Source organism: Gadus chalcogrammus, chromosome 21 (genome assembly GCF_026213295.1).
Source record: "Gadus chalcogrammus isolate NIFS_2021 chromosome 21, NIFS_Gcha_1.0, whole genome shotgun sequence".
NCBI lineage: Eukaryota > Metazoa > Chordata > Actinopteri > Gadiformes > Gadidae > Gadus > Gadus chalcogrammus.
The window spans coordinates 15,586,277-15,597,791 of NC_079432.1; the positions used below are offsets into that span (position 1 = coordinate 15,586,277).

The window sequence follows — 11,515 nt, forward strand, 5'->3', positions numbered from 1 at the left end:
TTGAACAGTATTTTTATTTTGTAACATTATCCATATTATTTATTATTATGCATCAACTATTACTATTCCTAAAATTTTCCGACACAACTTGTGTGTTGATTGCTTTAACTGGCTCCTGATGGTCCAAGTAAGAAAGATTATACTTTATTCATCCCCTTGGGGACATTCAGGTATCCCCTGTTCTGTGATTCAGAGCTCATGGTTCCGTTGTTTCAGAGCTCATGGTTCCGTTCTTTCAGCTCAATGGTTCCGTTGTTACAAAAGTTGTTGATGCTTCTGTTCCATGTTGAGGGTTGTGTTGTTTCAGAGTTGATTGTTGCTCCACGGTTCTGTTGTCCTAAAGATCCATCAGCCGTCTGACCTCTGGCTCTGCAGGAATCTCCATGCACTCTGAACTGTGTTCTACAAACGGACACACAAGTTGACATGTAAAGGAGACTTATGGAGTACATGGAGGTGGTAAACTGGCTGTGAAAGGGTTCATACCTTCATGAGCATGGCCACCGTCATAGGACCCACCCCCCCGGGTACAGGTGTGATGAAAGAAGCTCTCTGATTGGCTGTCGGGTAGTGAACGTCACCCACCACCCGTGTCCCGCCTGGTTTTGTCTCGTCTAGCAGCACAATGTCAAAGGTGAAAAGGTTTCATGGCAGAGGTTAAAGGTCAAATCTTTTAATATACGAGTTTGATTGAGATATGAGAATGAAACATTATGAAGTAATACAGCTAAATAAAAACACCATGTTTATGAGGCAATATGCTGTTGCAACCCTTAAATTGCTTTATATTATGCATATCATTATTTGAAACATGATTGGTTGAGTATTATTGAATATTACTGATTTGTTGACAAAATTGTTATTTCTGCTGCACAGATCATCAAAGGTTAAAGGTCAAAGGTCGGGCTGTGTCTGCTGGTACCCGCCACGTAGTTGATCCCACAGTCGATGACGACGGCCCCTTCCTTCACCCACTCTCCTCTCACCATCTCTGGCTTCCCTGCTCCCACCACCAGGATGTCCGCTCGACCGACCTGCACCAGAGCAGAATAAGAAACACCCAAAACCTCCTGTTTAATAATTGAGTCACTTGCTAGAGGCGTTAATTCTAAAATGATTTCAGTTAATTTTAGATACACATCATTAAGGATCGGGTAGAGTTTGGGGCATCTTGACTTCCTAACCACTGCACTATGAAGTGTAGTAGTGCATCAAGTGGTGCTCCCCCTGTTTCCCTGCTCCTGTCTCTGTTGTAAGGAGGTAACTAGGGAAGGCTCAGTTGTCAGGTAGATAATGTGAAGGTACTGACTGATACTTCGGGAGCTAACAGAGCTGTCTCAGCTGTGGCTACCTGCTCAGGTAGTTAAAAGAGAGCTACTATGCATGGTTACCTGCTCAGGTAGTTAACAGGGAGGTACTATGCATGGTTACCTGCTCAGGTAGTTAACAGGGAGGTACTATGCATGGTTACCTGTTCAGCTAGGTTGCTTGTTTGTGAGTGACAAGTAGTGACGGTCGCATGGTTCCATAGCAGAAGGTCATGCATGGGCGCTCCAACGATCTTACTGCGACCGACCACCACCGCATGCTTCCCTGCGACGGACACGCCTGCAGGGGACCGGAGGTCACCAGTCACATGACACACAACGTTAGAAACCATTAGGGGCAAATCACAAGACAAGGCCTTTGACCCGTTTGGTCTTCAAGCCTGTTATGGTCCTCACACATTTTGTCGTGTTTCAGCTAGCATGCTAAAACCTGCTCTAATATGATAGACGAAACACTAACAGGCTATAAGAAATCAAGCATGCTCATATCAAGACACCAGTTACACAGAACTGTGCCTTAACCTTTCAAATATTTCCCTTATTTGGCCTAAGCACAGGGGAGGTAATCGTCAGCTATCTGTGTGATACGGTCCTGTCTGTGGAATATGGGCCTTATATATTTGATCTGATGCGCTAGGTGTGTACATTGTCCTGTGTGTGTTACACTGTCCTGACTAGTCTTAACAGGTTCCTGTCCTCTGGTAAGTCGAACACCGTCTTGTGTGTGTGTACATGGTCCTCACTAGTGAGTTCATCATTGTCTTGTTAGACTCTCCTAACATGGTCCTGTCACTGTGCATAACATGGTCCTTTTTTCAGTCTAACACCGTCCTGTGTGTAACATGGTCCTCAGTAGACAGTCTAACATTGTGCTGTGTGTGTGTTGCATGGCGATCACCTGTCTGACTGATGAGCTCCATGCAGCCATTGGGAGTGCAGGGGATGAAGCAGTTTTTCAGGTCTCCACGAGACAGCTTCCCAGCATTTATACTGCTAAGGCTACACCCGCACACAAACAAACACACGCACGCACACCCACACACATATATACATTTATGTAAATACATTTTCAGGTATACTATATTTACACATATATAAATAAAAACGAATGTTGATTCATGAATACAAATTACATTTATATTATAAATATAAATATGTGTCACAATATAGAATATACAACATACAACATAAGTCAACAGCAGATTGAGAGATGCTTCTCAAATTCTCTCTCTGTGCCTCCCTATCTATCTCTATCTCTCTCTATCCCTCCCTCTCTCGTTCTCTGTGACCCAGTCCATCTGGTCTTGCTGTGAACCCGGTCAGGAGCACCAAAACAAGAGAGAGATCTGCTCCTACCTACTACCAGACAGATGGTATAATCCCCATCGACACATTAAAAAAAGGAAACATTAACTACACTTAGCAACAAAAATCCATAATCAACAACAAAATCCTAAACGGCAAACGATTAACAAACAAACTATTCCTGCAAGGTAAACTATTCATGGTTTATTCATTTGGCAGAAGCCTTTATACAAAGTGACTCACAATCCATATCGGTAGTTTAAAGCCATCTTGCTACACCTAGACTCTGGATGGTGGGGATCGAACCCACAACCTTACAACTCGAAGGCTAGATTTGTACACTCACATTTCAGACAACACTACAAATGGTGGTGCCCTAAATAGTGACTCTATGGGGCCCGACTGGCCCATTTGGACCAGGTCCAGGCCCCCTCAGAACCCACCCGTCTACGTCCTTGTGGGGGGACACGGCGTCGGTGACACGGCCGCTGTCGATGGGCCGGATGGAGTCCAGGGGCAGCTGGACGATCAGCCCGTGCACCCGCGCGTCCTCGTTGATGCTCTGGATGTTGTGGAGGACCTGAGGGAGGACCACGATGTTTACCATGTTCTCTATTGATGTAAGGCAGAATTAATGAGGGCGGCACAGCAGGAACAAGAATGATTCAAACAATGGAAATAAGAACACGCTTAAGGCGTCATAACAACCCCAGCCACAATGTTGTGCTGGTGTCATATTTTATTTATGATGAAGGGACAACAGGAACCAGCTTCCATAAATAGACTGGCCTATATTCATGACTGATTTGTTTCCAAATGTACTTTTTTTAAAACATGTATTCTAACTTATTCTACTTTGGTTTATAACACCATGTGTTGGTCGACTATCACACGTCTAAATGTCCCTGGAAGGAGGGATCCCTCTTGGGTGTTTCTTTTCTCCTCCCTCTCTGTTTGGGGAGTATCTAATTTAAGTCTGGGAGAGATCTTCGGGTTAGGGGGTCGTTGTACAAGTCCTGTGAAGACCTTGAGGATCCTATCTGTGATTAAGGGCTACACTAATGCAGTGGACTTTGTTATGACACTAGCATTGGGGATCTGTTGTCGTATGAGCGCAGCATTAGCATTGCATAGCTCTAGCCGCGCCTGTTGAGGTGGTCACCCACCTCGTCCTCAGAGGCAGTGGTTGGCAGACGGATGTGTCTGGCGTCGATTCCGATCTAAAAATAAAAACCAGAGAGGAGAGAGAAGACAGCATCTTTCATTCCTAGAGTCCTGGCCTTTCCTAGAATTGCTGTAGCTGTGATATTTAGCTGTTATTAGCTTCATTCAGTTTCTATCCAGAACCTTTGTTGGTGCTTTGGTTTTATTATGATAGTTGGTTACTTTTAAGACATGCACTGCTATTTTACCTCCAGCTGTTGTTATGCCATTACAAGCCGGTTCAAATCTACCCGTTTGTGACATCAGGGGGGAGTGGGAGTGAGTGAATGTTTTAATACATTTTTAAACCTTTACAGACACAGCAATGTCTAAGGAGGTTGGTATCAACGGAAGAGGTTTTAACCTATCTTTCAGCTGGCTACGAAAAAAGTTTCCAGTACTGGCCGGGTTTGTGTTCGCTGTCGGCCATGGAGAGATACCGACAATGGGAAGAAGATGCTATTGTCTTGTTGTCATTCCTCCCCTGGATCTGAGATTAATGGTCAGCCATAACACACTGAGATCCGTCTGTTTGCTTCCAGTAGAAACTGATTCCATGTATCGCTAGTCTGCAGATTCTCACGCCAAGCAACACGAATGGTTGAAATACATGTTTTGCAGGTGAGATAGCAATGTGGTTTGAAGCTTGTAGCGTCTTTCCTTTGACCTGGTGAATGCTAGGGAGGCTGTGTCTCACCTCAGCTGCGGCCTTTAGCTTCATGCTGATGTACAGGTTGGAGTCGCTTCGGTCGCCCACCTGCAGCACCCAAACACACATGCTAACGCACACTTTAACATACCGAGACCCACACTCTCAATAACACCATAACACACTCGCTGATCCGCTTAAACACACTCCGACATGCTAAAGCCTTCTAGAATGTGTTGACCTGCCAAGGGACTACAGATAAAAATGAGCTTTATAGCTAACTCTGGCAGATTTACATTTGAGTGTAAACTAAAAATGTCAATTGATGTGCATTGTCACTAAATAAAAAAAAGAAAAGAGAATACAATCTCTAAACGCGGTTACAAACTAAAACACACTAACACAATCTGAGTTGCAAGAATACAGACTAAAACACACTATTTAGAATGTTGATCAAATTCAACGTTAACACGCTAAAACCCATGCCAATATGCTAAAAACAATACCAGATTGACACCTTTACCTTAAACCCTTAAATATTATAACAGTATCTGCAAACACGTATGCCTCAATACTATTCCTCCAGAGAGCAGAATTGAGGAAGCGGTCTCACCTGTAGAACCACCAGACCTGGTCTGAAGCCGGGCTCCAGCTCCTGCATCTTACAGACCTCCTTCTGAAGTCTTTCACGCACCAGCCTGAACCACACACACACACACACACACACACACACACACACACACACACACACACACACACACACACACACACACACACACACACACACACACACACACACACACACACACACACACACACACACACACACACACACACACACACACACACACAACAACATATACAGTATATAGACTGTGGCACTATGGTAGTACTATGTCAGCGGTTATTTGGACGTGTGAGTAGATGATTCTTACTTGGACGTCTTGTTGCCAGAGACAACGGTTGCTATAAAACGTGCGTTCTTGGGGCATCCAGAGACCCTGAGGGCCTTCCCAGCGACGGAGAGCATGACTTTGAGAGAGAGATGTAACATAAGGAAATATCAATGAATAGAATACACATCGATCAAATTCATTGGAAATTAACTGAGAAATTATTCAACATTTGCTATTATATTTTAACATGCTTTGGCTACATGAAAAAAAAACATTCTAGAATGCGCAGCAATTAGAAATCAGATTTAAACGTAGTAATATAGAGTCAGAGAGAGTAAGAGAGACAGATGACTCAACCTGGAGGAGCATTCCCTTCAACAGTCACCACAGACAGAACCCAGCCAACACAACCAACCTGATGCCACTAGAGCAGAGACTAGAGTGTTTCCATACCTTACCAGTGAAGGCTCTTCTGATCAGGGAACATCCACTACTGATGCATTCTCAGCCCGCACCTGCATGCCCGGCCGCGTGTGTGTGTGTCTGTCGATGTGTGTGTGTGTGTGTACAATTTGTAGTGTGTGTGTATGTGTGTCGGTCCACTGTGTACAGTGTGTTTGTGTGTGTGTGTGTGTGTGTGTGTGTGTGTGTGTGTGTGTGTGTGTGTGTGTGTGTGTGTGTGTGTGTGTGTGTGTGTGTGTGTGTGTGTGTGTGTAGTGCGTGTTCTCCGCCTGGTAAAATCCCACCAACGAGCTGTTATCAGGGAAGACTTTTCCGAAGTACTCCAGCTCCCTCCGGAATGAACCGGGTCCTCTTGGCCGACCCGGTCATTCTGCCCCCATACGGCTCAAAGCAAATATAGATGGAGGAAGGGTCAGAGGTTAAACAGTAACTAAACGCCTAGTCCACTGCTAGCCAATCAGAACCCTGGTTAGGATTACAGTTTTTAATGTTTTCAACGGTTGGCAATCCAAGGACTCTTAAAGTGAAAAGGAGGTGTGTGTGTGTGTGTGTGTGTGTGTGTGTGTGTGTGTGTGTGTGTGTGTGTGTGTGTGTGTGTGTGTGTGTGTGTGTGTGTGTGTGTGTGTGTGTGTGTGTGTGTGTGTGTGTGTGTGTGTGTGTGTGTGTGTCGGTGTGTGTGGGTGTGTCTCCCTCTTGCCACACTTATACACACACACACACACACACACACACACACACACACACACACACACACACACACACACACACACACACACACACACACACACACACACACACACACACACACACACACACACACACACAGAACAAAGTTCAGTAGTCCAACTGCTGAATGGATGAACCAAGACAGCCACAGGAAGTATGTGTACACACACACACACACACACACACACACACACACACACACACACACACACACACACACACACACACACACACACACACACACACACACACACACACACACACACACACACACACACACACACACACACACACACACACACACACACACACACACACAACAAACATGAATGCATAATTATCAGATCATTCAGGATTGAAATATAACGTTATTAGATATAGATATATAACCAGCCTGTCTCTCAAACATAGTGTTTATTGTTGGTCTAAACAACAGCTCCGCCTGGTGGTAGCGTCAGTATCTAGCGCCGCGTTTGGAATATATGTTATGAATGACACATTGTTGAAAACATTGTGCAACATTTCTAACACTTGCTGCCACTGTTTCATCTGGTACGTCCAAACACAAACACACACACACACACACACACACACACACACACACACACACACACACACACACACACACACACACACACACACACACACACACACACACACACACACACGCACACACACGTTCAAGTAACACAGGATAACAAGTTATACACAAACAAACCAATATCACAGCTATAGAGGTATATAAGCATAGCCTACTACAGTTCGGTATTGAGTAGTTAGCAACTAATAGACAGCCTTCTTCTTGGACCCATCGTCTGGTAGCCCCACGCTGCCAGCTCATGGACATGGACCAGTCTACAAAAGTCAGTATCTGGCCCCTATAGCCTAGTTGTGATATATGACATGGATTCATATTAAAATATGATACATCTCCGTATTTGGCAGCTTTAGAAGGCTTCCTCTAAACCAGCCTTTCCCAAACTTAACAAAATTAGTCGCCGACCCGATTTGAATGGGGCGCCAATCGGTGTACAATGCATAACGATGCTTTTAATTAATGTGAATTGATTTTCCTAATTAAAATAGAAGAGTCTTTTTTGCAGTCTTTGCAGTTCAGATAATGTGTGCGGCACCTGAGCTCCTTCTCGTTCAGTTTAGATCATTACTAGGACAAAAGGCGGTAACTAGATCATAAGGTCATGACGCGTTGTGAGCACTGCCTCCGCAGGCGATTCAAACCCATTGTATACAGTGTTGCCAAATTTCGCTGCAGGAAGGGTTGCCAGATTGGTTGCTAAATCTGGCCCAATCTGCCAACACTGATTTTATGCAGCTTCTCAACCACAATATATGGCAAAGGCGTTTGACTATGTTGTACTATTTAAAACAGCTTGAGCAACATAAGGGCTTCTCCTCCAGCCCAGCGCCGTGTCTGCAGAATTATTTAACCAGGAAATAATTTAGCTGGAAATTGAAATCTGAACACAGATCTGGCCAAACAGTTCGCATTGATGTTCAAGGTGTGGACGTCAGACCTGTGATCTCATCTGGCGCATTAAAACAGTGGAACCGAGGCCTCTTGGTTTTCACTACACTTCCATGGGACACTTATAACCCTGGTCAAAAAAATTAATGAATTTGTCACTGTTTACAATTGATCATTCCTCATAATAATCAACAAATTATTCTTTATTATTCAGATTATTCTAAATGTATAATATGTAGGCATACCCTTGATTTAACTAGGCTATATTAATTACTTTATCAATGGACTAAAGATACAAGAAGTGATGGTTATTCATTTAATAACGACTCCCCTTTAATAGTAACTACATCAACAGCACAAACCTCAAACATTCATTGTTTTATTATGCTCTCTCTCTAATTATTGCTAGGATTTTGTTTGTTCTGTGTACTTGTGCACATTCCCCTCTCCAGTTGACCTAGTGAGTGTAATGCTCAGTTTATACTGCAAGTTTATATAGAGGTGGTGAGGAACGATACATTACATTACCACATTGCTGTGATGTACTTTTCTATTCATACAAAACATACATTCTAAATGCATGGTTTAGGTGTTTTTCATCACTTGTTTATAAAGGTACATGTTATGGGAACATATGAGAATCATTTGTCAATTTGGGTCCCAAAGGAAGACCCCAGATTCCCGGCCTTCAGGTGTAAGATTTCGGGAACCCCTTGAATCATAGGTGTCAATCATCGTGTGTTGGCAGCGATGATATAATTATAATTTATTATTACAAAATTAAATAAGGCTGGTTTCACAGGAATGTATCTACATTTGTACAGAGGGTGGAGCTATGGCTGTAATGCCCTTGATAAACATTCTAACTATGTCAACTATTGTTTCAAGCCAGGCGATGTAGAAGCCTTCAAAGACCTAGCATCTGATAAGAATATGTGAGGTGGATTCAACTATATGTTTGTGATCATGATGCACAGAGTTTGGGATTGTCAGGACGCACACGGACACACACAGACACACACCGATACACACACGCAAACATACATACTTCCACATAAATACTTATACATTAGTACACCTACACACATACACATACACATTCACACAAACTGAGGGGAATGCTGAGGTGCTGGTGAAAGGGGTGTGGTCTTGTAGAACCTGACTGTCAAGATACCTGAGGTCACTTCCTGTCTGGTCAGTCGGTATCTCCATGAGGTGCTACCCCACATTTGGATAGCATTTCCATGCGGGGCTTACATTACTTCTTATACTTTACATAGATAGATCAATAGGTTTTTCGGTTTTTCTATATATTTGTTGTAGTTCTTGCCATATTTGCCATATTTACAATTCCCCCCCCCCCCTTTTCTTCTTCTCACTCCGTCTCTCTCTCTTCCCCCCTTCTGTCTTTCCACCTCTCCCTAGCTCTATGAATTGAGATAAACCAGTAGCCCAGAATCATTTCATAATCACTTCATCTATCAATCATAACCTCACATTTAAAACAGCAACCTGATGCCTTGGAAGTCCACATTCCCCCATGCTATCACACATGGCCTAACCAGTAGCGATCGGCCTCCTGGAGCAAGATGTTTTAGACCCTACCTGCTAGGTAATGACACGTATGTATCCAACCAATAATGTCATTCCACGGCACTTTGGATGAAAGCCTCTGCTGAATTATGCCTTTATTCTATTCCGTTTAGCTTTATTCCAAAGCCAACACAATGGAATTTGTTCCCTGATGTCATTAATGAGCATGGCATGGCATCTTACTCAAACAATGAACACAAAATGGTGAAAAGTAAATAGTAGTAGTTTATGCCATAGTAAAGAAGTACTTAAATAGTACTCCAGTGCTAACATAGCACCACAATATTAACTCAGTGTCACTGTGACGATACTAAGATAATACCACAAAGATATTACTGGTTTCTTTCCGAACGGGTCAGACGGAGAGATCAGAGATCAGGGACAGGTGAGTCAGTGGTGACCCGACCGGCCTGACAGGTACACACACAGAACATCTCACCCTGCGCCTAGCTGGGGCAGCAGGCATACCAGTCCGACTGGTAGAACCTTCATTCCTCAGCGCGGAGCTGTGGAGGGACAGGATATAAAGCAGAGCTCAACCACCAACCAGTACAACACATCCCGGCTCCACCTGCTACACTCTGCTCCACTCTGCCAGGATTCTACCGTGCCTTGCCTTGAACTGCTCCCGGAACTGAAACACTCTCTTTGGTCTAGTGGTTCTCAATAGTTCAACAGTCTTTCTTGATTTTGTGAAATGTTTAGGACCACTTGACCATTGAGCAGGAGATCTCTGCCACACCCCAGAGGCCTGGCCCCGGACTCTGGGTCTTGTTCGATGGTGGATGAGCTCTGGGACTTGTGGGCGCTGGACTGGGATCCATAGTGGACAGGACTGAGATGACGGCCAAGAGGATCCAGCTCTGAGCACGAAACCTCAGATCCCCGGAACTTGCTTCACTGCCCGGCATGGGAGTATGCGTGTTATTGTGAGTCTGTGTGTGTATAAGATGGTTTAACGTGTGTATTATGTGTGTGTGTGTGTGTGTGTGCGCAGGGAGTTTAGTGATAAAGAGAGAGAGAGAGAGAGAGAGAGAGAGAGTGTGTGTGTGTGTGTGTGTGTGTGTGTGGCAATCTTAGGAGAACTTACTATTCACACCTAATAAGTTGTCAATCTTAGATGTGTATTATTTTGTTAAACTATAGAACGAAATAGTGTTTTTGTTTGATTGATTTGTTCTGCTGGTTTGGCTCATTTTGTTTGTGTATTTCTTTCTTCACAATATCAATAAAATTAATGAGACGAAAGTGCTTTGGTCGACTCCATTATTATTACATTGTCTATAACGCAGTGTAGCCTATTACAGAGCGTTTGTTCTTTCAATACTATCAGCTATCTTTGTGGTTCAGCATCCCCAAAAGCAATATGTAAGCAGCGTGTTTCTGGGCGGTTCTGAAGCAGACAACCAACATCGAGTGACTTGAAACGAGAAAGGGTAAATGAAAAGCCATGGATTCTCCTTGTGAATCCAATCGACAAGCGCACAGAGATGTAGGCATAGTAGTGAAGGCACACGATGCTCCCCATCTTGCTAGTCGCGATTTACGTCTACCTTTTTCGACCCTCAAGTCATGGTCGCGCGCGGCGTTGAGCCGAGAAGAAATGCGACGAAGCGACGCGTCCATTACACATTACACACATTACACATAAGCAATTTGAAAACGGCAATGTATGACGACAGCAAAAAGAACAATAATGATTTCAAATGAATGGTTCGTCATCGGACTCGATACGCTAAAGTAAAACGCTAGTAAAGCTGACTTGCTTTGACTTAAATGGGTATTTGCGATTGATTCGCGGCTCTTGTGTGGTCATTGCATGGGACATTACAAATTTCTATTGACGCTTTGTAAAAGGTGTGTATAA

General features: G+C 43.8%; 1 protein-coding gene across 3 annotated transcripts; it reads right to left on the reverse strand.

The window, feature by feature from the left end:
- On the reverse strand, positions 1-6,223 carry LOC130374216 (C-1-tetrahydrofolate synthase, cytoplasmic-like). Of its 3 annotated transcripts, none has more exons than XM_056580877.1 (11): positions 5,840-6,223; positions 5,421-5,517; positions 5,099-5,183; positions 4,534-4,593; positions 3,800-3,853; positions 3,077-3,213; positions 2,227-2,327; positions 1,472-1,608; positions 923-1,034; positions 487-614; positions 1-402 (listed from the first exon to the last, which is right to left on the reverse strand). In XM_056580877.1, the coding sequence occupies exons 2-11, from the start codon at positions 5,513-5,515 to the stop codon at positions 349-351; spliced, it is 963 nt and encodes a 320-aa protein (XP_056436852.1). In that variant the 5' UTR covers positions 5,516-5,517; positions 5,840-6,223; the 3' UTR covers positions 1-348. The 3 variants fall into 3 exon arrangements, with proteins under 3 accessions (XP_056436852.1, XP_056436851.1, XP_056436853.1); XM_056580876.1 differs by having other exon boundaries at positions 5,835-6,223; XM_056580878.1 differs by lacking the exon at positions 5,840-6,223 and adding an exon at positions 5,739-5,825.
- Positions 6,224-11,515: the final 5,292 nt, after the last annotated feature.